The 27,657-nt window shown below is 41.2% G+C and overlaps 1 protein-coding gene across 3 annotated transcripts in view; it reads right to left on the reverse strand.

The window, feature by feature from the left end:
* Window positions 1–16,553, reverse strand: part of API5 (apoptosis inhibitor 5) — a 37,134-nt gene extending 20,581 nt beyond the window's left edge. For all 3 annotated transcript variants that reach the window (XM_032166232.2, XM_032166231.2, XM_032166230.2), the window contains exons 1-8: window positions 16,342–16,553; window positions 9,765–9,926; window positions 7,625–7,718; window positions 7,063–7,128; window positions 6,403–6,554; window positions 4,906–5,112; window positions 1,917–2,021; window positions 653–742 (exon numbers count right to left, since the gene is read on the reverse strand). In XM_032166232.2, coding sequence (XP_032022123.1) covers window positions 653–742; window positions 1,917–2,021; window positions 4,906–5,112; window positions 6,403–6,554; window positions 7,063–7,128; window positions 7,625–7,718; window positions 9,765–9,926; window positions 16,342–16,410 — 945 coding nt within the window. In that variant the 5' untranslated portion in view covers window positions 16,411–16,553. The remainder of the gene's footprint in view (window positions 1–652; window positions 743–1,916; window positions 2,022–4,905; window positions 5,113–6,402; window positions 6,555–7,062; window positions 7,129–7,624; window positions 7,719–9,764; window positions 9,927–16,341) is intronic.
* Window positions 16,554–27,657: the final 11,104 nt, after the last annotated feature.

The raw sequence follows: 27,657 nt of genomic DNA on the forward strand, positions 1-27,657 counted from the left end.
GCTCCCTGTTACAGCTGCTGTTACAGCTGCTATTATTAATAATGAAAATTAATGTAGCTATCATTTATTAGGCACTTACAGATAAAGGCACTGATGCTCTGAGAGTTCGGGTAACCTTCCCATGGTAACAAAGTTAATAAACTAAAGAGTCAGAATTCAATCTAGATTTGACATCAAATGCTGATGCGCTTAACAACTATACTATGCTTACTACAAAAATATTTTCTGAACATTAGTCCATATTGTTTAAGTATTGACTTATTACAAGCGAAGTGCTGCCAATGGCATTCAGTATCAGTGCTGTAACAACCCAGTAAGTTACATGTGGACGAGCACCAGATGTTGATGACTCAATTCATGCTAAGGACCTAATGCTTATCACTGTGTTAGTTACACAAATACATCAAATAAGAAAAATCACTCAGTGATACTGATAATGATTTTATCAGATGGCCTATTTTCTCCCTAATTATAAGAAACACCAAGATTAAAACAAAGTAGACAACATGTGGCCTAAGAAGCTAACAACACTTGTTAGGATTATTGTTTAATTGAAATTTCAAAAACTGGTTCTTGTAATCTAGAAATTAATACTAAATTAGACTTTGAACTATATACTGACTGTCCCATAAGGAAAGGAAAAAGTTCTTACCAATAACTTATCAAATAGTTTCCTTAAATTTGTTTCTAGTTTTTCCATGTCACCACAAAATGAACTCATCTCCGCCAACAATTTCAATACCTAAAACACACAATTCACTATTACTGTTTTTTTTGAATAAGCAAGGGTTATGAAATGAGAGTAATTCTAGATAACGATTTAAGACTTTATTTTCAATTATGCTTTCACAGAATCATAACATTTGAAATGGAAGAAAACCTTAGAGATGCAGCCCAACATTTTACTGTGAAGGAAAGTAAAGGTCAGAGATTATGTGACTCGACAAAGTCACAGGGTGTAAGTGGCAGGGCAGACCTTAAAACCCAGATCTCATGATTTCCAATATACCTGTGAGAAGAAGTATGGAAAATAATACATACGACACTTTCTGCTACAGGTTAATGATTGTGCTAATTACAAGGCAAAAATGATAAATTTATTAACTATAAAGTAAGTTATAGTAAGAACTCTCAACAGCTAAGAACTAATTACTCATGGTTAAGGTGGGCCTCATTTCCTGTTAAATTTAGTCTCTGGATACTTACTCAAAATATTGGTAATGACCACTATTCTCAAGGTTCATTCCTGCATTTCCCAATCCCAATCTCATGGGCCTAGCCCAGCACATTTGAAGCAAACTACCTCGTCAGTGCACAGTGAGATTCTTCTCTATCCCAAAGACCCATGAGGGAAATGGCACACGCATTTCCATATTTCAGTCTAATTTAATAATCACTATTGGGTGCTTGATTCAAAATCAAGTTTTGTGCCAGATTCTGGGGATACAGACGTGAATCAGGTTAAATGTAGGGAGAGATTATAAACAAATGTAAAGTATTACAGATGCTGTGAAAAAATGTTTACATACATTACAATTGAGATACAAAGGTGGGAGGGGTAGTGAATTCTATTGAAGAAGGAATAAAGGATATTTTGTGTTAATCCAGTTTAAAATTGGCTCTATCAGTTATGAATAGAAATGAATGAATTAAACACCTTATTTAAAAATATCAAGGCTACAAAGGTAGAGACTGACTATAATAAAACTACAGGCAAGGCTTTCCCATTGCAGCAAACTTTAATTGAATCCATGAAGCAGTCCTAATGCAATTAATTCTGGTCTAGGGAGATTACTGGCTGGCCATTACCAGACATTTAAACTGCTCCCTCAGAAATCAGATCTAAGTTAGTGGTTTACATTTTTGTTAAAATATAAGAATGCCTCATCAGTGCTAAAGCTGAAATTTTTGCTTACCTCCAACTGTATATCAAGACCTTCCACTGGGGTAGTCAAGGTACCAAGGTTAGGGAGAACCTGCTCACAGAAATATGTCACAAACCTTGTGGAATGGACATTTTTCTGTAAGAAATCCAAAGAAAATGCAGTGTCAAAAAACAAATATTCGCTCAAATATTATAGCAGAATTTCATTCAATAAATGCTGAGCGCTACAGCATCAAGTATTCTGACTACAAATACAATATAGTGCACACCCCAGCATGCCCTAGATATAACCTCAATAGGTGATCTACGAAGGGGCTTCAATAAGTTCATGGAAAAATGGAATAAAAAGATAAAGAATAAAAAATATAAACTTTATTTATCAACATAAGCTCCATTAAGGTCAAGACACTTTTGCAGGCAATGATACCAGTCATCTCTAAAGAACTGAGGGTCCTGGGAACTTAACCATGTCAATGCAGTCTTTTTTATACAATTAACCAAAGAAATGTGGGTGCCCTTTAAAGATGTTTTTAAGACTAGGCAACAAAAAGAAATCAGAAGGGCCCAAATAAGGACTTTAAGGTGGATGCCTAATGATTCCTCATCAAGACTCTTAAAAAATTGTCCGTTTGATGAGAGGAATGAGCAGGAGCACTGTGGCGGTGGAGGACTCTGGTGATGCTTTCCTAGACGTTTTCCTGCTCAACCTTTGGCCAACTTTCTCAAAACAAGCTCATAATAAGCAGACATTATTCTTTAGCCCTCCAGAATGTCAACTAGCAAAATGTCTTGAGCATCCCAAAAAACTGCTGCCATAACCCTTCCTCTTAACTGGTCTCTTTTTGCTTGGACTGGGCCCTTTTCACTTTCTGGTAGCCATTGCTTTGACTGTGCTTTGTCTTCAGAATTGCACTGCTAAAGCCATATTTCACCTCCTGTTCCCATTCTTCAAAGACATGCCTCAGGATCTTGATCCCACTTGTTTACAATTTCCATTGAAAGCTCTGTTCTTGTCTGCAGCTAATCTGAGTGCAATGGTTTTGACACTCATCAGTAGGAAGTTTGTTAAACTTTAATTTTTCAGTCCGAATTGGGTAAGCTGAACCGAGATATCTATGATGTTGGCTATTGTTTCTGCTATTAATTATCAGTCCTCTTCATTTAGGGCATAAACAAGATTAAATTTTTCCTCGTAAATTGATCTGCTGCGACAGGCTTCGACATTGTCTTGTCCCTTCTTAAAATGAGTGATCCATTTGTAAACTGTTGATTTCTTTGGGGACATTGTCTCCATAAACTTTTCATAAAGCATCAATGATTTCACTATTCTTCCACCAAGCTTCACCATAAATTTGTTATTTGTTCTTGCTTCAACTTTAGCAGAATTCATGTTGCTCTGATAGGCTCTCTTTTCAAACTGATGTCTCACCCTTCTTAGTTCCTCAAACTATATCCTGTTCAGACATGTTATATGTACAAGCTTATTTTGGTGAAAAATGTTTTGAAATCCATGCATAGGTTTTTTTTTTTTCATAATATGCATTTTCCAGGAACTTTTTGAAGACCACTTACATACTTTACTGCAAAGTCATCTGGAGCATTGGGACATCTATATATTTTGATCTCTTCCTTGATTCTCAGGTCAAATTTGGGGCATGGCCAGGCATGGTGGCTCATGCCTGTAATCCTAGCACTTTGGGAGGCTGAGGCAGGTGGACTGCCTGAGCTCAGGAGTGCAAGAGCAGCCTGCGCAACATGGCAAAACTCCATCCCTACTAAAAATACAAAAAATCAGCTGGGTGTGGTGGTGCGTGCCTGTAATCCCAGCTACTCAGGAAGCTGAGGCACAGGAATTGCTTAAACCTGGGAGGTGGAGGTTGCAGTCAGCCAAGATCACGCCACTGCACTCCAGCCTGGGTGATGGAGCAAGACTCTGTCTCAAAAATAAATGAATGAATGAATAAATAAATAAATAAATAAATACATTGCGGGCATCTTTTAGTGGATTTTCAGACTGCACATTTCTCAAAAGGGATAATTCTATTATTTAATTTTCTTTGTAGAGACAAGGTCTTGCTCTGTTGTCCAGTCTGGTCTTGAACTCAGCCTCAAGCGATACTTCCACCTTGGCTCACAAAGTGCTGGGATTGGGATTACAGGCACGGGCCACCACGCCTGCTCTAGGATAGTTCCTTTGTGTTTTTCAAATGAATGTATGCACATCCCAGAAGATGCATGGCCTCAGGAAACACAAAGCCTGAGACAGAATGCAAAATTCTCATGACTTTCTAAAAAAGTCTCTAGGAAGACTTAAAAAAATTTATTGGCCACTTGTGGTGGCTCACACCTGTAATCGCAGCACTTTGGGAGGCCAAGGTGGGCAGACTGCTTGAGCTCAGGAGTTCAAGACCAGTCTGGGCAACATGGGGAAGCCCCGTCTCTACAAAAAATACAAAAATTAGCCGAGTGTGATAGTGCATGCCTGTAGTAGCAGCTACTTGGGAGGCTGAGATGGAAGGAAGGCTTGAGCCTGGGAGGTAGAAGCTGCAGCAAGCCAAGATCGTGCCACTGCATTCCAGCATGAGTGACAGGGCAAGACTCTGTCTCAAAGGAAAAAAAAAATTCTTTCTTTCAAAAAAATGTCTTGCTGCTTTGGGTTCTCACCAACTCCACTGTGGCCTTCATAAACACAGACCAAGCATCCCTCATCTGAAAATCCCAAATCTGAAATGCTTCAAAATCTAAAACTTTTTGAGCACCAATATGATGCTCAAACGTCATGCTCAAAGGAAATGCTCATTAAAGCATTTCAGGTTTTGGATTTTTGAATTAGGGATGCTCAACCAGGCACAATGCAAATATTCAAAAATCTGAATACACTTCTGGTTCCAAGCAAGCATTTCAGATAAGGGACACTACTGGAAAGGTTTAAGGGGAATGTTAAAGTGAGTATTTATGGAAATATATATACAGCTAATAGAGTAATCAAAATACCAGGTGTGTAAAAATAAAGAGCTCACAGAGAAGAGGGGTACTGCCTGCCGAGTGCACTGTAAGAGCCTGTCCACACAGTCAGGATCCGAGGGATTGAAGGTCTGTTCTAGGTCGGCCTGTTCAGCCACCAACTCCACAAGTTGCTGTCTTCCACTCACTGTCTGTAAGCTTTTTAACCCAGACAGTATCTTCATAAATAGAACAAATTCTTCACCAGTCACATCTTCTAGGACCTGGAAAAGAGACAATTCAGAATAAGAGTATATTAATCATTTGAATGGGACAGATCAACACTGAAAGAGAATAGCTAATTTATTTCAGTTACTAAAGTCAGTTTGTTATTAATGCTTCCAAAATACTGATGAAAAGGCAACTTCTAGCTTCAGTCAATTGAGCTTCAGCGTAAACCACACATTCTCCAAGGGGGCAAAAATTTGTTCTTAGAAAATGTTACTTTTTTACGTACAAAGCACAGATATACATATAGTACCATAAACAGATATACAGTGTATATGTGGCATTAAAATTTCATGGGAGAGCAGTTAAGAAAAAAAAATATTTAAAAAATTGGCTATTTAGGGGAGTGACTTTAAAAAATGGTTGGAAAAATTCTGTAGCAAACTGTTGAATCGGATTGTTTCCTATATTTAAAAGCAGCCTAATTCATATAATATGGTAATTGTTGTATATAAAATAGGATACCTTGCAAGTCTCATGATAAATCTTCCATATCAGTGGGTCTAAATCTTTCTATTCATGGACCAAAAGAGCTCACAATCACGACATACTCCACCAGATTACAAGCTGGGGCATAGGTAAAATAGTCTGATACTCCCAGCTAAAGATCTACTTTTTTTCTCACTGAAAAATAATCTTATCAATAAGGAAGTGGGTAGTAGTAGTCTGAAATTTCTAAAGCCTGAACCATAACAGTGATCACATGCTTTAGATAAAATGCTGAATCTTCTGTAACATATTAAAAAAGTAAACTATTCCCAAACTTTGGCACATTAAGATGAGTGAAAAGTTAATTGTGACACACCTTGCCAATCTTAGCATCTACAACTATGCTAGATGCTGGGAGCAAAGACAACCATGGTCTCACCCTTGAAGAGCAGATAGTTTCAAGGGCTAAGGTGAAAACAGGTCATTTTGATGTGATAATATGTTTCATTTTGAAATGATATAAAATACTATGAGAGAGTATCCTAAAATGGAAGGGAGGGGTAGGACTTAGGGAAAGTTTCCTGAAGGAGGTGATTTGCAGAGGTTGCACACATTTTAAGTACACTACCACAAAAAGTTTAAATGTAATCGGATTCCTTTAAATTACCAAATTGATTCATCATTAGCACTGACAAAAGTGCGAAATTCAATCTAAGAAAAACTTAGAAGTTCTATGGTGGTTCTAATGGGATATATGATATATCATTTTATACATAAGCCACATATAACATTGATGCCAATGTCAAGTATGCTCTTTTGCTTTAAAGAATTTCCACCAAATGAAGACCAAAGCTCACCTTTTTGGATTCAGTTAGTATAAGCTCTTCCACTTCCTTTGTTAAGACTTCATCTGGTAAAGTCTTAAGTTTTGTAGAAAGGAATTTAATTGCTCGTTCTCTAACAATGTCCTCTCCTTGAAGTATTTGGCTGAACAACCCACCTAAAGTCCCTGCAAAACAAAATAGTTGCCTGTAGCAAGTCAATTCTATAGTGTAATGGTGTTTTCCCATTTAACTCAATTTACAGTATTTCTTCTCAAATAAGTTAATGAACTTCCCAAATATCATCCTAATTACTAGTTAAAAGTAGTCTGAAATTTCTACAGCCTGAACCATAAGAGTGCTTTCTTCATGAAGACATAGTCAGCTTGAGCATGACTTTCCTTTTATATCATTACTAATAATAAAACCCAGGTATTTTGGAAGAATTTCCTGAAAGTGTCAAAGGGAGTTCTTCCAACAGATTTCTAATGGAACAATGTGATCTGTTTTTGCAGTTATTTCTGCTAGTTTTTCTAGTCATAAACATCTTGACCTAAGGAGACTTTTTTCACAATACTTAGAATTTTTATGAAATAGAACTCTGGGTAAACCCTAGAGTTTATTCTTAATGAGTAACACCTAACTTTGTGATTCTGTAAGACATCAAACACAATTCAGAATAAGAACTGGCCTTACCTTTTGCATCCATTTTAAATATACTTAATAGGGCATTGTTCACTAGGTTAAATTCTGCAGAGTCATCTGGATAAAGAAAAAGTGGCATAATGAATATAAAACAAATTTAAAATATCATCTGCTTCAGTTTCAACCTTGATTCAACATAGTTTCTCAAGGTTACATTGACAGGAAACTTATACCTTAAGCCATTCCCTCAAGTACCAAAAAGATACATGTTCCTTATAAGTTGAGAACCCGATCTGGCATGCCTGAAAAACTTTTATTAAGATGCTACAATTAGGAAACTACAGGAAATTGGGGGAAAAATTATGATACATCAAAATGCCCAAAAGAATCTAGTCATCACACCTTCGTAACGGAATTAAAAACAAAACAATACCAGGAATTAGATAACCAGAAATCATTACACTTTAACTACTGAATGAAAGTATGAAATGTAATCTCTATCAGAGGTAGGACCTCCAGCTCTCCTGCACCCCATTTAAAACCGAAAAACAGAGTCAACATTTCAGAAAGAAGATATATATTTAGAGAAAAAGGTAATAATAAAATCCCTTACCTGTCTGCAAAAGTTGCGTTAGTATATCTGCCACTCGAGGAAGATTTTCTCCAGTGGCAAATTGAGGCAGTTCTTTAATTGCTTGACGTCGAATCTGGGCATGATTTCAAACAAAAATTAACCAAATACTATCACCTTTAAAATAACAAACAGCTTTTTCTTTTCTTTCTTTTTTTTTTTTTTTCTTTAAAAGACAAGGTATTGCTCTGTTGCCCAGGTTGGAGTGCAGTGGTGCAACCATGGCTCACTGTAGCCTTGACCTTCTAGGCTCAAGACAGCCTCTTGCCTCAGCCTCCCTAGTAGCTAGGACTACAGACGCAAGCCTCCACGCCTGGCTAATTTTAAAGGCGGGTTTCCCTATGTTGCCCAGGCTGTTCTCGAACTACTGGGCTCAAGTGATCTTCCCACCTCAGCCTCCCAAAGTGTTGGGATTACAGGCATGAGCCACCATGCCTAGCCCCAAACTCAACTTTTTAAGAAAACTAAAACCACAGAGAAGCCATCATTAGGGGCATATGAGTCACAAAAATATAAAACAGCAGATTTCTAGCAGTTTTAAAAAGAATTTGCTCCAATTGGCCGGGCGCAGTGGCTCACGCCTGTAATCCCAGCACTCTGGGAGGCCGAGGCGGGCGGATCACAAGGTGAGGAGTTTGAGATCAGCCTTGCCAATATGGTGAAACCCTGTCTGTACTAAAAATACAAAAATTAGCCAGGCGTGGTGGCACACGCCTGTAGTCCCAGCTACTTGGGAGGCTGAGACAGAAGAATCGCTTGAACCCAGGGAGGTGGAGGTTGCAGTGAGCCGAGATTGCACCACCGCACTCCAGCCTGGCCAACAGAGTGAGGATCCTTCTCAAAAAAATAAAAAAATAAAAAATAAAATAAAATAAAAATAAAAATATTTGCTCCAATATTCAAATTACACAGAATAAAATATAAAAAGGGATGTTAACAATGTCTCGCTGAAGGAGACAGATTTGAGATTATATTTTATATATATATAAACTATTTATATGCTAATTATATGCAACTGTTAGGTTTTTACTACCTATGGGCTTATAATATAGTATTCCTTAAAAATGGCTACTGTGGCAATGTTATACCTAGTAACTGTTTACTTTAGAATTTTCAGTATTGACTACTAAATACAACATTTGTGGCTATATTCTGCATGTTTAATTCCAAATACTGATCTTGGCTTATTCGATTTTTACATAAAACGTACAGCGGGCCAGGTGAGGTGGCTCACGCCTGTAATCCCAATGCTTCAGAAGGCCAAGGTGGGAGGATAGCTTGAGGCCAGGAGTTTCAGATCATCCTGGACAACATGGCAAGACCCTACAAAAAAATTAAAAATCAGCTGGGAAGGGTGGCCTGTGCTACTTGGGAGGCTAAAGTGGAAAAAAATGCATGAACCCAGGAGTTCAAGGCTGCAGTGAGCTATGGATGTGCAACTGCACTCCGGTCTAGGCCACAGAGTGAGACCCTGTCTCTGTTAAAAAAGCAAAAAACGTATAGGGTTTATATCCAGTAAATTCTGCATGAAATGTTGGCAATTCGCTGTTTCATCAAAAAGACAAGAGCTAATGGTTGAGTATTCTTAGGAACCTGTGTCAGCAGCCAGAAATATTACCGGTTAATTCTGTTCCACACCCCCCCCCCCCAAAAAAAACAAAAACTATTTCTTTTTCATCTAGTAATCCTATTTACTTATTACACAGACCATTTTTCTGCCATGCAAAATATATAAGGGTAGTGAAACTACATTTTATGATGTAACACTTAATAATTTAAATATCCAAGTAAGCACAAATTGATTAAAAACAGTCTAATTTCATATGCACAATGAATAACAATCTGTGAAACAAGATGTGAGCCACAATCCATTTTTAACAGTGGATAAATGATAAGCAAAACTAAGTATTTTGAGATTCTATGCATTTTTCATAATTTAAAGGTGTTGAAAAAGGCTAATACATTTTATCATATGTAAATTTAAGCCTGGGTGTGATGCCATGCCAGACCATACTGTGGTATTTTATTGTGTACTCTGATATATCAGATTGTTACTCCAATTGTATTAGCCACACACAGAAACATCTGAAAGATTGCTATAAAGTGTCATTCATAAACTTACAGATACATCTTCATCCTCACAGAGGTCTAACTGTGCATTGATAGCAGAATCAGCCAATTCTGGAAAATGCTTAAAGAATTTCGGAATAAACTGAGCTGCTAATCGTTTTTCCTTAGTACCACCTTTCACACCATCCAATATCACTTGATAGGCATCTTTATGCTGAAATAAAAAATAAAGCAGGAAAGACACATGATTTTGAAGGATGGGAGGCTAAGTAAAAGACCATAACAAACATGTTAGAGTGTGCTTTAAATTTTTACACAGGCTAAGAAATAAGGCTGATTTTTGGAGGTTTACTGGTTAAACTGACACTTATCTTCCCAATTCCGTTCTCCCTCCATCTTTGGTTTATTTTTGAGTTGGGGGAGACGGATGAGTCTAATTTTAAATGGAAAAAGCAAATGTGTTTGTTAATATACCAATACTTCTTCATTCTAGTGATTATTAACTCTGGCCTTGTGACTGGATCATGCTTGAAAAATTTGTAATGGGCCAGGCGCAGTGGCTCACGCCTGTAATCCCAGCACCTTGGGAGGCCGAGGCACGTGGCTCACCTGAGGTCAGGAGTTCAAGACTAGCTTGGCCAACATGGTTAAACCCCGTCTCTACCAAAACACAATTAGCCAGGCGTGGTGGTGTGCGCCTGTAATCCAGGCTACTTGGGAGGCTGAGGCAGGAGAATTGCTTGAGGCCGGGAAGTGGAGGTTGCAGTGAGCCGAGATCGCACTACTGCACTCCAGCCTGGACGACAGAGTGAGACTCCGTCTCCAAAAAAAAAAAAAAAACAATTGTAATGATGGCCGGGTGTGGTGGCTCATGCCTGTAATCTCAGCACTTTGGGAGGCCGAGGTGGGCAATCACTTGAGGTCAGGAGTTCCAGACCAGCCTGCCCAACATGGTGAAACCCCCTCTCTCTAAAAATACAAAAATTAGCTGGGCGTGGTGGCAGACATTTGTAATCCCAGCTACTCAGGAGGCTGAGGCAGGAGAATCCCTTGAATCCAGCAGGCAGAGGTTGCATTGAGCTGAGATCGCACCACTGCATTCCAGATTGGGTGACAGAGTGAGACTCTATCTTAAACAAATAAATAAATAAATCATAATGAATACCATAGAATTCACAAAGAATTGCACTGTATTTACTTAAACAAAAATTTACCTGTTTCTAATTAGCACCTTGAAGAAGGTGAAGGGAACACATTCCAGAAATTTAGCAATTCCAGCAATGTTAGGAAGTGCAGTTTAATTTTACCTCATAGCAGTATATGAAAGCCGTGACAATTCACTCCATATAGCCAGACCATTTTGGATTAAGACAGACTCTGATGTCACATGTTTAAACCTTTTATTGGAACAATACACTCAAAGCTCATGTTTCCTTAAAAAAAAAAAAAAATCACAAATGCTCTCCCTCAAATACTCATAATGGGAGGAATCAATAAGTTCCCAATCCTCCTTAAGTACTTGCCTCCAAACCAGTCCTTTTATGAAATGACACTGATAAAGATGGTAAATAACAGTAAAAAATACAGAAAGACTACACATATATATTGTTTGGACATATGAATAAAACTTAGTAACTGGAAAAACAACTTAAAAATTATAATCTTGACCAAACGTATACACAGTATAGTATTTATTATGTATAAGGAGTGTTCTAAGTGCTTTAGACACGAGCTTACTTCATGCCATCAAGCGGGGAATGACCAATAAATATCCAATGAACTACAGAATTACCAAATTTATTTTACAGTGATTCTTTTTTGTGGATAATGCTATGTTAAGTGAAAAAATAAAGCAGGATGCAAAGTTACAGAACAACTCCCAAGTAACAGAAATTTCTGTGAATAAGGTTAGCTTCTTCATGAAATGTAGATATATCAGTCTTTAGGAGTCATCACTGAAAAGTGTATTATAAACACATCAAGACCCTGTCTCTCCAAAAAATATAAAATTAGCCAGGCATGGTGGTGTGTGCTTGCAGTCCCAGCTACTCGAGAGGCTGAGGCAGGAGAATCACTCGAGCCCAGGAGATAAAGGCTGTGGTAAGCCATGGTCGCGCCCAGGAGTTAGAGGCTGTGGTAAGCTGTGGTCGCGCCACTGCACTCCAGCCTGACAGAGCAAGACCCTGTCTCAAAGAAAGAAAGGTGTATGACATACTTTTCACCGCAAACATTAAAAAAAGAAATCATGCTGACTTTTCTACCACTTTACATTCCTGTGGTTTGCCTCAGACTTCTAGGCAGGCTTCATAAAATCAAAGTTTGTTCTGACACCTTTACTTTTTGCAGGGTATCACAAATCTAATTTCCTTTAACTCAAACTTACTTATAAAGCCATTTGAAGAAACTCCTTACACTGTCCAAAATTAAATGAAAAAAAAAAAAAAAAAAAAAAACCCTGCTTAAAACAAAACTTCCTTTTGCCAAGAAAAAAATAAATCTGGAATCAAATAAAAAGGAATCATTAACAATACTTATTGAAGGTCTACCAGGGACTGAGTGATTCCTTGTCTATATCACAATAGGTGTTACTACTATTCCTATCTTTTAGATGAGGAAACTAGAGCTCAGAGAAGTGAAATAAATATTTCCACATATTTTTGAGGGATTACGAACTTGATTGGTCAGTGGTTTTAGCTTAATCATACAAAAAACACTACTACAAGAGTGGTATTTCATGAAATAAAAGTCCAAGAGGCCTACACGCCAACCCTGCGAAGCTAGTGTACTCAATGATTGAGAGAATAGGAGGAATCAGGGTTTCAGCATTATATAGATCTTATCAGCCCGACTGCCATGGTCCTTTAACAGGTGTCAGATACATTTTTTAACTTTTAAGATTTTGACTACATAATATAAAATTAAGTATCTATATTTTAAAATAAGTAGATTCATAATAATTTGAAACAGAATTTTAAATAGTGGTGGGCCACAGCTTGCTCTATTATGGCTAGTCAGGAGCCCTGGGCAGAGGGCAGTAGAAAAGGAGATTAGAAAGGCAAAGGAGCCCACAAGAGAAGAGTGAGACCTGAAGGAGCAGCAGAGGCAGAGTGGGGGAAAGGCAGGATGAACGCATAGGCAGAACATGGGGGTTACATGAGAAGATGATAGGACTGGAAGATTTGAGGTATTAAATAATTCTGCACTTAGAATCTGTCATCTGCAGTTTGCTTATTAGAATATACATGCTCATATATGTATGTATGTGTGTGTATGATAAAGTTCCCTTTATCCATTAGAGATAATCTATGTAAATGGTTTTTCTTTTCTTTTGTAAATGGTTTCTCTGTTCCTTCTTTGAATACACTTCTTCAACTATGAAAAAGAAATGCTTACTGAAGGGCCAGGTACAGTGCAAGAAGAGAAGCAATAAATAAATAAATACATACATACATAAAAGGATTTAACCCTTGAGACGTTATAATTTATAGAAATAAGAAAATAAAATACAAGTCTTAAGTATTATTAATAAGTACATCGTGCCAAGGGGTTCAAAAAGAGGATTTGATCTGCTTTGGGGAAATTAGCCGATAAAACCTCAGAGGGCTTGTGTTTACCCTTATATATTTAGAAGACACTACTCTGAAAGGAGTATTGACAATAATGGGAAGGGAACAGTCTGTAGTGGCAGCAATCAGAACTGTAGTGCTCACCTCTCTGGTGAAGGTTGATAATCAAAATAAAAGTTAGAAGGAAGTCAAGACTGACAAACTTGAATGCAGTCTCAGAAGTATCCAGACAGTATTTGCCAGGAAACTTAGTAGTGATCATAAATCTCTCATTAGTTGACATGAAAATCAGGCTTTGCTACATCAAGAACATGAATACGGTCTTCTCTCTTTAAAAACAAGTGAAATGGTGTCCTCTCTACTAAGTTGGCTTCTGCCTTTGTTAGTCAAAATTACAAGCAATATCCTAAAACCTACTGTTTTTTTAGTAAGTGATTTTAGGCATCTTATTTAAAAGGGGAGAAGTATAACCCAACAGAGCAGAATTAGTAGGCATTATCTTCGGTTCTCCTAAAATTCACAATATTTGAGCTGCCTGAGCTAACCGCTACATCTCATTATGCAGAGATACTGTTTAAATAGTTGCTTAACAGTTGTCAATACAGAACGCATTGATCACCCATAACCTACAGGGAATTGTGTTAAATTCCAGTGTCCAGCCGGTTGTGTGGTACATGGTAGGTGAAATGTACGGAATAAAACATGGAGTCTTCATTAAAGTGTAGACAAAGGTATCCTTTTTCGTTTTTCACAAACTTGTCTCTTAAGTACCCTTACTAAATAAAGAGTAGATTTTTGCTGTGAAAGACATTTTGACCCCTTGGGGAGAACTCTCAATTCAATCTGGTTTTTATAAAGATGACATGAGAAGGAAATGCAAGCAACTCTCAAAATTAGAGTAGGGGATGGGACAGCATTATGTATACGGTTTCAAAGGTTTCTTAGAAGGATTCCTGACACAACCACTGTTCTAGCTTTCACCCTATCCCCCCTACTGATATGCAACAAAGTCAAACGTAGGTAGAACAATTTGCTACAAAGTTACCCAACTAAGTCACAGATAAATTATGCGACTGAGAATATCTTCACTACTAGTTCTTTTTAGGAACAACAAATTCAAACTGATTGACCACACACAGTTTGTATCTTTTTTTTTCTTTCTAATTTTTTGTTTGAGATGGAGTCTCGCTCTGTTGCCCAGGCTGGAGTGCAGTGGCCCAATATCAGCTCACAGGAACCTCCACCCCCCGGGTTCAAGCAATTGTCCTGCCTCAGCCTCCCAAATAGCTGGGACTTCAGGCACACGCCACCACGCCTGGCTAATTTTTGTATTTTTAGTAGAGATGGGGATTCACCATGTTGGCCAGGCTGGTCTCGAACTCCTGACCTCAACTGATCTGCCCACCCAGGCCCCTTAAAGAATTGGGATTACAGGCGTGAGCCACCGTGCCTGGCAGTTTTTATGTTCTTAATGAACAGAATATTCCTCGTTCACAACAGACCTACACAATCTATCCACATGTACAGCAGAACATCCGTATACATTTCTCACTGATAAAAGTGAAATTCCCTACTGACAGGGAATGAAGGAAAAAAAGTCATTTGCTATTTCAAACTGGTATATTCACAATTCTAGATTAAGCTACGATAAATCTCCAACATGAAATTTTTTTTCGTTCAGCTCAGAAAGGTCCTTTTTGAATTATGTTCAGAAAAGGGAACGGGAAAGTTACTCCCACGACTGTTAATAGACTAGAATCTTCCACTTTCTCCAAGAAGGGATGCGTAAGCAGAAAAATCACAAAGTTCTAAGCACTGAAAAGCTATGATGTGGGATTTCTAAAACAATGATCAAGGTTACCTCCAGGAGAGCCTGGTTCTTTTCCCAAGAACACACATACCAGCCACTTATCAAGTTCAATGTACTCCGGTACTTGAAAACTCATACAGGGAACAAATGACTTGTATGGATAATTCAACACTGCTGAGAAACTGTGTATCGGGGGCAAGCATCGCAAGAGAGCTCTTCCATTCAGAGCTGCACTCTCATACTCTCCTTCGCCCAGCCCTGTTTTATTTTCTTCAAACATGTTTCATTAAAAAGAATAAATTTTAAAAAAACTTTTTTTTTTTTTTTGGGGGACGGGGTCTTGCTCTGTCTCCCAGGCTGGAGTGCAGTGAAGCGATATCGGCTCACCGCAACCTCTGCCTCCCGGGTTCAAGCAATCCTCCCACCTCAGCCTCCCGAGTAGCTGGGATTACAGGCGCGCGCCACCACGCCCGGCTAATTTTTGTATTTTTAGTAGAGACGGGGTTTCACCATGTTGGTCAGGCTGGTCTCGAACCCCTGACCTCGTGATCCGCCCGCCTCGGCCTCCCAAAGTACTGGGATTACAGGCGTGAGCCACCGCGCCGGGCCTCACAATGCCTATCTTTCTTATTTATCACTTACTACACTCCCTCCTAACTGTACATTCAGGGAGAGCGCGGACCTTTCCATCTGTATCTCCGGCGCTCGGCGCTCAAAAAATGTACTGAATAAATGAAACCGTGAGCCCGCATCAAAGTCTGGACCAAAGAGTCCCTCTTCTGTTTCTCACAAACTTCTGTCTCCTAAACTAACTCTTCTTCAATTAGTAGCAGAATTTTGCCTCCCCCCCCCAAAAAAAAAACACATCTTGACCTCATGAAGAAAACTCCCGATCTAATCTTGGAAGCACTGAGCTCCACCGAAAAGGAGAAAGGCTTAAGAGAATCCTGTAGAGAAAAGCTCGTGAAGAGAATTAACGTGAGCCTGAACGGGCTGAGTTAGGTCACGCCACGGTGAGAAAAAGCTGGGGGAGGGAGGAAGGGAAGCCTGGAACCCTGGGGACCGCGGTCTCCCTGGTGAAGCCAGAGTCTACACTCCCACAGAGGCCCACCCCGACGAGATGGCCCGAGGAGGCTAGGAGCCCCCAAAAGGATGAAGCCGCAGCCCCCGCCCGGCCCGGGGAGCGCGGCGGGCAGCGCTTTCGAAAGGCCGCGGAGCGCCCGGCCCTGCAGGCCGCCCGGGGACGCACTCACCTGGCCCACTTGCTCCGTGGCATCGGCCAGGATGCCATAATTGCGGTAAAGCTCCTCCACCGTAGGCATGGTGAGCGACAAGCCCAGGGCCCGCTTCCGCTATCCTTGTCCTCACCGGCGCCACCACCGCCTCGGAACTTCTCCAAACCCACTACCCGCACTATTACACCTCCAGCTGCCGCCAGTGCAGCCGCCAGTCACCGCGCACAGCACGGCTCCGCCCCCGACGTCTACGTAAAGACGCGCACGTCGGGAGCGGCCTTCAGTAGACTCCAATGCGCCTCCGCGGTTTTTGTCTCCCTCTATAGCTTGGAGGAGCAAAAAGCGGCAAGGATGATTGAATTAGCTCACGCCTTTTTGAAAGCTTGAGCTTGGCTGGAGGCTCCCGATGGAAAGGGTGTGGGTGGGCGGGGAGGTTAATACAAAGACGATTGCGTTTCTGCCCTTAGAAGATCTTACATATGAGAAGTCACAAATGGTTTCCTCCTGGTACAAGGAAGGTAATATTAATCGGTGGCAATAGAGGGTAGTGGGTCCTGTGGGAAGCATAAAACATTCCTATGCCATTAAAAAACCCTCTGTGTCCACCACGCTCATCAAGTGTGGGGTCAAATTTGGCCTGCTGGAAGAATTTGCTTATCTTTGCTGCCAGTGTAAAGAATTGGGGCCACCAGTATCCAAGAGAGTAATAAATAAATGAAATCAAGTACACTTACTGATAAGAATTTCTGAGATACAAGTTTAGATGAAATTATATATATAATATATATTAATATAACAATATTATATATATATATAGCCGTGTGCGGTGGCTAACGCCTGTAATCTCAGCAGTTTGGAAGGCTGAGGTGGATGGATCACTTGAGGTCAGGAGTTCCAGATCAGCCTGGTCAACACGGTGAAACCCTGTCTCTACTAAAAGTACAAAAATTAGCCAGGCATGGTGGCATTCACCGGTAGTCCCAGCTGCATGGGAGGCTGAGGCAGAAGAATTATTTGCACCTAGGAGGCAGAGGTTGCAGTGAGCCCAGATCATGCCACTGCAATCCAGCCTGGGCCACAGAGCAAAACTCTATCTCAAAAAAAGAAAAAGAAAAAGAAAAGTTAAAAGGCAGGTATAAGATAATCCCATTATGTAAAACATACAAAGCATACAAAACAAAGTTATGTGTGTATGTGTAAAAGGATGTTAAAGGATGTTAAAATTTCAGGATTGAAACATCAAACTATAATAGACTGTAAATTTCAAAGCCACATCCACTGGTACAGAATATACACAGGAAATGATTACAAAAGAACTCCCCGGCTCTCGTACTTCTCAGTTAGATTGAGGATAAATCTCAAATCCTAAAAAGGATTAGAGCTGAGCGTGATAGCCAACAGTCCCAGCTATTTGGGAAGCTAAGCAGGAGAATCACTTGGGCCCAGGAGTTGAAGTCCAGCCTGGGCAACACAGCAAGACCCCTGTCTCAAAATAAGAAATCAAGTGTAAAATTCAATGCTAAAAAAAATTGCAGGCCGGGCGCGGTGGCTCACGCCTTTAATCCCAGCACTTTGGGAGGCCGAGGCGGGTGGATCACGAGGTCAGGAGATCAAGACCATCCTGGCAAACACAGTGAAACACTGTCTCTACTAAAAATACAAAAAATGGCCGGGCGCGGTGGCTCACGCTTGTAATCCAGCACTTTGGGAGGCCGAGGCGGGCGGATCACGAGGTCAGGAGATCGAGACCACGGTGAAACCCCATCTCTACTAAAAATACAAAAAATTAGCCGGGCGTGGTGGCGGGCGCCTGTAGTCCCAGCTACTCGGAGAGGCTGAGGCAGGAGAATGGCGTGAACCCGGGAGGCGGAGCTTGCAGTGAGCCGAGATTGTGCCACTGCACTCCAGCCTGGGAGACAGAGCAAGACTCTGTCAAAAAAAAAAAAAAAATTGCAATTTGGACTCTTGTGGAGAAAAAGAAAAAGAATTAGAGAATAAAATGAGAATTGGTGATTTTTTTATTTTTATGTTTTTGAGAAAGACGTCTTGTGAGTAGGTTGAGGGCAATTTCTACCCCCTTCCCTCAAGCATGGGGCCATTTTGAGGAGCCTGAAATATGGTCCCAGGTGGTTGAGAGACACAAAGGACTGGACACGCCTGATTAGCTCAGGTTACCCGTGACTGCAGAGTGGAGGTGGCCATGTTGGGATCTACTGTGTTCCCAGATTTTGCTGGAGTGAGGGGATGGGAGTGATTCCCTTATAGCAGAGATGAGCCATATAAAAGAGAAAGAAATTCTGGATTCATTTTGGTCCTTCTGCCTGAGAGTAAGAAAGCCCCCATGACAAGAGTCAATGGTGCAGAGAGTGGTGACTGTGAGCAGCACATCAACACCTCATGGGAGTCACCGTTGGGAGTGACCTCTAAAGGCCCCTTGGAGTGGCCCACAGGACAGACCTGGTCTCTATCAGACCAGAGACAGCCTGTGGTATTGCACTGTCCAGACCTTTCTGAGGTTCTCCTCTTCCTTTCTTCTCATGTTCCCCTCTCAATGCATTTGCGCAGGAGGGGTCAGAAGCTGCCCACCAAACTCAGTGGAGGATACAGAGAAGAAAGGCAAGATAGGGAGCGGCCTCAGCTGGAGAAGAGAAGAAGATCTGATTGGAAATTAAGTGTGGATTCACATGTTGGAATGGACGTTTTAATTTCTGAAGCAGAAAAGGCCTGGGTCTGCCAGAATTTCTCTCTAGGGCTGGAATGAGATGATCCTGCCTGCTATGGTCTGAATGATTGGGTCCCCCCAAATTCATGTGTTGAAACCTTCCCGGCAAGATACTGTTAAAAGGTGGGGCCTTTGAGAGATGATTATGTCCTGAAGACTCTGCTCCCACCAATGAGATTAGTGCCCTTATACAAGAGGCTTGAGAGAGCAAGTTCCTGCTGGTGCCTTGATCTTGGACTTCCCAGTTTCCAGAACTGAGGCAACAGATTTCTGTTGTTTATAGATTAGCCATTCTAAGGTATTTTGTTATAGTAGCATAAACGGACTAAGACACCACCTGAATAAATTTTAGAGAGGTGGTGGAAGACAGTAAGAAAGCTATATATATATGCACGTATATTTATATATATAGACATATATAGCTATATATATAGCTTTATTATCTTATATATTTTTATATATATCATAGCTTAATATATATTTTTTTAGACATGGTCTGGCTCTGTAGCCCAGGCGGGAATGCAGTGGTGTGATCTCGGCTCACTTCAGCCTCAACTTCCTGAGTTCAAACCATCCTCCCACCTCAGCCTCCCAAGTAGCTGAGACTATAGGCGCACACAACCACACCTGGCTAATTTTTGTATTTTTAGTAGAGACAGGGTTTCGCCACGTTGCCCAGGCTGGTCTCTAACTCCCGAGCTCAAGTGGCCTGCCTGCCTGGGCCTCCCAAAGTGCTAGGATTACAGGCATGAGCCACTGTGCCCAGCCAATAAAGCTGTATTTTGATCACATCCTTCCAGTTAGGTATTTGATGTGTGATACATATGTGTTTAAACATAGAAAAAGCAATCTGGGGCAGGAAATAAAGCTGTGTTTGCTCGGGGGACCTTTGCTTTGGCTTAATGTTTTAATTCATTACAATAAGTATGCTAAATATATATACATAATATATTTTATGTATCCATTTTTGAAAACAAATTTAAGAAGAGGAGAAAGACTCAACTAGTGTCTCTATGTTCTAAAATGTAGCTATCCATGCAAACTCCTTTAAAACTGACCCTTGACGGCCAGGCACTGTGGCTCATGCCTGTAATCCCAGTACTTTGGGAGGCCGAGGTGGGAGGATCACTTGAGGTCAGGAGTTTGAAACCAGCCTGGTCAACATGGTGAAACTCCATCTCTACTAAAAATACAAAAATTAGCCGGGCGTGGTGGCGGGCGCCTGTAATCCCAGCTACTCGGGAGGCTGAGGCAGGAGAATCGCTTGATCCTGGGAGGCAGAGTTTGCAGTGAGCAGAGATAGTGCCACTGCACTCCAGTCTGGGGGACAGAGTGAGACTCTGTCTCAAAACAAAACAAAACAACAACCAGAAAAACCAGTAACAACCAAACAAATAGAAAAACAACTCACGCTTGTCTAAGTTGCCAGGCGGTTTCATTCAACACTACTCTTCCTGATGCAGTCTATTACTTAGCCGCGTTAGTGAGGCTTGTGAACGCTTGTTGGTCTCCGTTTTCTTCTCTAACAGTCCTGGGGTTTGCTTTAAATCGTTTCCTATTTTCATCTATTTCTAGCTTGTCATTTAAGCTAAGGGCCTACGATTGGTCCTAATGATGATAATGATGACAAAATCGATGACGATACTGATAGTAATTATATTGGGAGTCATCCCAATAATAACCAGCATATATTAAGTGATGGCAGAGTTCTGAGCACTTCATGTGAATCAATTCTCAAAAACTCTATGAGCTAGGAGATAATATTATCATCTCCACTTTACAAATGAGGAAACAGACACAGAGACGTGAACTAACTGGTCCCATGTTCCTTAACTGAGATGAGTTTTGAGTCCTGGTAGCCTAATTCCAAAACCCAAGCTTTTTTTGTTGTTGTTGTTGAGACAAGGTCTCCCTCTTTCACCCAGGCTAGAGTGCAGTGGTACAGTCATGGCTCACTGCAGCCTCAATCTCCCAGGCTCAAGCCATCCTCCCAACTTGGCTTCCTTTCTCTCTTTCTTTCTTTCTTTCTCTCTCTCTCTCTTTCTTTCTTTCTCTTTCTTTCTTTCTTTTTTCTTTCCCTCCCTCCCTCCCTTCTTTCCTTCTTTTCTTTCTTTCCTTTTTTCTTTCTTTCTCTCTCTCTTTCCTTCCTTCCTCTCTCCTTCCTTCCTTCCTTTCTCTTTCTTTCTCCCTTCCTTCCTTCCTTCTTTCTTTCTCTTTCGTTCTTTCTTTCTTTCTTTCCTTCCTTCTTTCTTTCTTTCTTTCTTTCTTGTCTCACTCTATCACCAGCCTGGAGTGCAGTGGCACGATCTCAGCTCACTGCAACCTCCGCCTTCCCGGTTCCAGCAATTCTCCTGCCTTAGCCTCCGGAGTAGCTGGGACTACAAGTGCATGCCATCATGCCCAGTTAATTTTTGTGTTTTTAGTAGAGACAGGGTTTCACCATGTTGGCCAGGATGATCTCAATCTCTTGACCTCATGGTCTGCCCGCCTCGAACTCCCAAAGTGCTGGGATTACAGGCGTGAGCCTCCACACCCGCCACCAACTTGGCCTTTCAAAGTGTTGCGATTACAGATGTGAGCCGCCATGCCCTGCCAAAAAACCCACACTTTGCTATGGAAGTGCTTTGCCTCTCAGCCTGAACATTCTCTCCTCCTCCTTTTCACACTACATTCAATCAATAACAAGTCTCAATTTTATACCCTAAATCTATTACACATTTATGTGTTTCTCACTCTTCCTTCTGTCCCATGTCAGACCCTATCCCCTCAAATCTGAACAATGGCCACAGTTCCTAAATTGTTTCCTTATCTCCAATGTTAGTCACTTCTACTTCTTATCAAGTATCTTTTTATAATTTTTGCATTTTTCTTTAATTAAACAAGTAACTGTAAGAATACAGTATCATCATAATACATCCAAATACTACAAAATGTTTCATGTAATAAGCAAAAGTTCCTCTTCAACTCTCCCTTCTTCAGAGGTAACTATGACTACCAATATAATTTATATTCTTATAGGCCTTTATATACAACACACGGGTTTAAAAATACATAAATGGGAGCACATTACACATTCTGTTCTACGTCTTGCTTTTGTTAACAATATGGTTTGTAAATCTTTCCCTGACCTTACTGCCTATTATTATTATTATTATTTTTAGATGGAGTTTCACTCTTGTCACCCAGGCTGGAGTACAATGGCGTGATCTCAGCTTACTGCAACCTCTGCCTCCTGGGTTCAAGCAATTCTCCTGCCTCAGCCTCCAGAGTAGCTGGGATTACAGGTGCCTGCTACTATGCCCAGCTAATTTTTTGTTTTGTTTTGTTTTTTTGAGACGGAGTCTCACTCTGTCGCCCAGGCTGGAGTGCAGTGGTGTGATCTCGGCTCACTGAAACCTCTGCCTCCTGGGTTCAAGCAATTCTCCTGCCTCAGCCTCCCAAGTAGCTGGGCTTACAGGTGCGTGCCGCCACACCTGGCTAATTTTTTTGTATTTTTAGTAGAGATGGGGTTTCACCGTGTTAGCCAGGATGGTCTCCATCTCCTGACCTCATGATCCGCCTGCTTATGCCTCCTTAAGTGCTGAGATTATAGGTGTGAGCCACTGCGCCCGGCCTCTAATTTTTGTCTTTTTAGTAGAGACGAGGCTTCACCATATTGGCCAGGCTGGTCTTGAACTCCTGACCTCAGGTGATCTACCCACGTCAGCCTCCCAAAGTGCTGGGATTACAGGTGTGAGCCACCACTCCTGGCCACTGCCTATTATGGATGTACCATAGTTTATTAATAGTTTCTCTGTTTCTTATAGGATATGTCAGTTGTTCCTCATTTTTCATTATTACACTGAAAAATAGGTGATTTTTATTTTCTTCTTTGTGCTTTACTGTATTGTCCAGATTTTCCACCATGACTTTTGTAATTTTATACAGATTCTCCTTCCTTTTCATTGGATCTCTGAAGGAGTTTAGAGGTCATGTTGTCAAACTTTCTCTATTCTTACAAAGGCAAAATTCAATCCCAGAAAAGAGAATTGGATTGGCTAACCTTAGGTCACATGTCTATTCCACCCAATCAATTTAGACCAGGAAAGCAAGGTCATACAAAGCAAACATTGCTGCCAGGGGCCCATAGCTACTGATGGAGGAGTGTGGGATTGTTCCTAGAAAATGAGGAGGCGAGGTGAGTGTTGATGCCCTTGTGGGGGCATTTCTGTAGCATCTGCTATGGTTTGAATGTTTCTGTCCCCTCTTGGAACTTAATCTCCAAACAATAGTATTAATAGGTGGGTCCTTTAGGAAGTGATTAGGTGGTAAGGGCTCTTCCCTCTTTTTTTTTCCTTTTTTTTTTTTGAGATGGAGTTTTGCTTTTGTTGCCCAGGCTGGAGTGCAATGGCACCATCTTGGCTCACCGCAACCTCCGCCTCCCTGGTTCAAGTGATTCTCCTGCCTCAGCCTCCCGAATAGCTGGGATTACAGGCATGCACCACCATGCCCGGCTAATTTTGTATTTTTAGTAGAGATGGGGTTTCTCCATGTTGGTCAGTCTGGTCTCCTGACCTCAGGTGATCCGCCCGCCTCGGCCTCCCAAAGTATTGGGATTACAGGCATGAGCTGCCACACCTGGCTGGCTCTTCCCTCTTAAATGGGAGTAAGGCCTTTATAAAAGGGGCTTCACACAGCATTTAGCTCTTGTTGCCCTTCTGTCCTTCTGCCACATGAGGACACAACAATAAGGTGATGTCTTGAAGCAGAGAGAGTAGCCCTCACCAGGCACCAAACCTGCTAGCCCTTTATCTTGGACTTCTCAGCCTCCAGAACTGTGAGAAACAAAATGCTATTACTTATAGATCACCCAGTCTCAGGTATTTTGTGAAAGCAGCACAAACAGATAACATTCTGTGTCAATGGGTACGTTTGAGGACCATCTGGATTTCATTCTGTAAAGCTGAGTGCCTCAGTAGAGATTGTGTTTTGATTCATCATTCAAGTACATATTGAACATTTCCTGTGAGCTAAGCACTGTTTTAGAATGCAACCAAGCCAAGCAAGCAGGAAGCTTACATTCTGGCAGAGGCAGAAAAACAATAAACAAAATACATGAGTAAAATATATTTGGTTTATTCAAGTAAAGCAATAACATCAGTATAGAGTAAAACCAGCCAATAGAAAGGCTTCGTATACGGAAGCTGTGGTATGTGACTGATGGCAGTCTAGAATTAGCCTTACAGTGTCTAGAAGAGATCTAGGTGCTTATCTGGTTTAGCGCTTGCCCTGGAAATCCACAGTGAACATCTCTTCCTTTTTTTTTTTTTCTCCCTCTGTTACCCAGGCTGGAGTGCAGTGGCATGATCACAGCTCACTGCAGCCTTACCCCTCTGGGCTCAAGCAATCCTCCTGCCTTAGCCTCCCAAGCAGCTGGGACTATAGGTGTGTGTCACCATGCCCAGCTAATTTTTAAATTTTTTGTACAGACAGGGTCTTACTATGTTGCCTAGGCTGGTCCGGAACTCCTGGTCTCAAGCCTTCCTCCTGCCTGGCCTCCCCAGGTGTTGGGACTGCAGGCGTGAGTCACCGTGCCTAGCCCATCTCTTCCTTTTTGTTTCTTCTCTGTGACACTCAAATCTTCCTACTTTGTATTTCTGTTGTTTGTATACAGCTCCACTGGATAATAAAACTTGATCAGGAACTACTTATTAGATGTTTAATAAGTGTTAAATAAATGAAAGAATAAACTAAAAAGCAAGTTTTCCAACAAAGGTCTGTTATAGTATGACAAAAGCTTCTACTGATTTCTTGGCAGTAAGATTTTTTTTAACTTTGTTTTCTTTTTATTATTTTTTTAGGAAAACCATTCTCCCCTTTTCCTAACCTCCCATTATCCCACCTACCTAACATCAGTGACTTTTGCCCCAGTATATTGTGGCATTTTGAGGGCTGTGACTATCTTTATATTTATTTATTTTGTAACTTTAAAATTGGGTTTGTCTATTAAATATTAGTTGAAAAGCTTAAAGGACCACCTCCTCCCCTGCCAGTACGTCCAGTACTTTTTTTTTTTTGGCGACAGATCTCACTCTCTCACTCGGTTGCCCAGGCTGGAGTGCAGTAGCACGATCTCGGCTCACTGCAACCTCCACCTCTCATGTTCAAGCGATTCTCCTACCTCAGCCTCCTGAGTAGCTGGGATTACAGGCACATGCCACCATGCCCAGCTAATTTTTGTATTTTTAGTAGAGATGGGGTTTCTCCATGTTGGCCATGCTGGTCTCGAACTCCTGACCTCAGCTGATACTCCCACCTTGGCCTCCCAAAGTTCTGGGATTATAGGCATGAGCCACTGAACCTGGCCTCTGCCAGTAGTTTTTATGCCTTATATTTTGGCTCCATCTTTTGCCTACATTCTGAGAGCTTTTATTTTAAATTTCCATCTTCCAAGGAGGTCTTTTTAATTCTAACAGAAAAGAGATCATGGCTCTCTGGAAGAAACCAAGAAAGATTTCCAAATTAAGGCCTACCTAGGTCTTAATCCAACTAATGATGATAATCATAGCAGATATACATTAAGTGTTAACTGTGTGCATAATAGTATGTGTGTTACAGTAATAGCTGAACCCTGTGGAGTAACTGCTATCTGTCAGGCTTTGTGCTAAGTGCTTTCGATGTTTCATCTCAAATGATATTCACAATAACTTAATGTAAGGTGATGTAACTTTATGTGACCCCGTCACCAGGGCCACACGGCTGGTAAGTAGAAGTTCTTGGGTTCATATCCAGGTAGTCTGGCTCTGATGGCTGCACCTCTATCTACTAAACTGCCTGTTATTTAAATACGTTTATTTCTAAGTCAGGTGTGAGGCCTCCCAGTTCCTTAACAAGACGCTTCCAACCTCTAATCCAATTTGCGTCTGGCCAGCTTCACATAATTATGAATAGTATCTACTTCTAGGGTTGTTGTGGGGATTAAATGAAATAATACAGGCTAGTGCTTAGGACAGTGCCTGCCCCATGGTAAGTGCTCAATGTTCGCTTCCTTCCCTTGTACCATTTTAGGTCTTATTAATTTATATTTCAAGAATGAATGATCTTTGGTCACTGTCAGTTACTCTTTGGAGATAAATTTGTTCCCTCTGATTGCATCTCAAATATGGGAAACCAGGGTGTATTAGTTTTCTGTGGCTGCCATAACAAATGATCACACATGTGGTGTCTTTAAACCATTTCGTGTTCTCACAATGCTCTCACAGTTCTGGGGGCCAGAAGTCTGAAATTCAGGTGTTGCTTCCAGAGGCTCTCGGGGAGATTCTGTTTCTTTCCTCTTCCAGCTTCTGGTGGCTGTCAGCATTCCTGGGCTTGTGGTAGCATCACTGTAATCTCTCCATCTGTCTTTACATGGCCTTCTCCTGTGTCTGCCGATTGAGGGCCCCCTCTGTCACAACACCTGGGAACCTGACCTGGGTTTCTAAGCACTAACTAAGAGTAGGGTAAACAACTCACTGAAAAAGTGGAATTGTTTGCCTGAAAACAAGCTGTAAACAGACCACCTACTGAAGAATAGCTCACCTCCTATTGCTCTGCCACCCCTTGCAATGCAGGAGCCCCAGATGTTGCCATTACTGTCCTAGCTACAGAAGAACAGGGGCGAGACAGGGAGAGAGAGAGAGAGAGAGACCACTAGCAGTTAAGAGCACCGGATTAGAAGGGTGACAGAGGGGACCAATGAAATATTATCCCTGGGACTTTGAGCAAGTTAATAAACTACTCCAAACCTCAGTGTTCCCATTTTAAAATGAGAATAATAATAGTGCCACATCATAGGGCTGTTGTGAGGTTAACATGAGAGCTCCTTGTGCAGAGCCGGTCACATAGTGACTGCTTAATAATAATGATAGTAAGTACCATGTTTTGAATGTTTTCTCTGATGCGCCCCTGGGTATCCCCACTTTACAGATGAAACGGGTAAGGCTAAGTAAGACCAAGAAAGATGACCAGGTGTGGTGGCTCATGCCTGTAGTCTCAACACATTGGAAGGCCAAGAAGGGCAGATTGCTGGAGCCCAGGAGTTTGAGACCAGCCTGGGTAACGTGGTGAAACCCCAGTAAGCACCTGTAGTCCCAGCTACTCTGCAGGCTGAGGTGAGAGAATCACCTGAGCTGGGAAGGTTGAGGCTGCAGTGAGCCATGATCACGCCACTACACTGCAGCCTGGGTGACAGGAGTAAGACCCTGCCCCCTGCCTCAAAAAAGAAAAAAAAACAAGAGATATTATTAGTGGCAGAAATAATAATTATTATTATTTGAGATGGAGTTTCGCTCTGTTGCCCAGGTAGGAGTGCAATGGCACGATCTTGGCTCACTGAAACCTCTACCTCCTGGGTTCAAGCAATTCTCCTGCCCCAGCCTCCCGAGTAGCTGGGATACAGCTAATTTTTGTATTTTGTATTTTTAGTAGAGATGGGGTTTCACTCTGCTGGGCAGGCTGGTCTCGAACTCTTGGCCTCAAGTGATCCACCTGCCTTGGCTTCTTGAAGTTCTGGGATTACAGGCGTGAATGATTGTGACCTGCCAAATTATATTATTTTAAATTTTTAATTTTTGTGGGTACATAGTAGGTGTATA

Source organism: Hylobates moloch, unplaced genomic scaffold, assembly GCF_009828535.3.
Source record: "Hylobates moloch isolate HMO894 unplaced genomic scaffold, HMol_V3 SCAFFOLD_11, whole genome shotgun sequence".
Lineage (NCBI taxonomy): Eukaryota > Metazoa > Chordata > Mammalia > Primates > Hylobatidae > Hylobates > Hylobates moloch.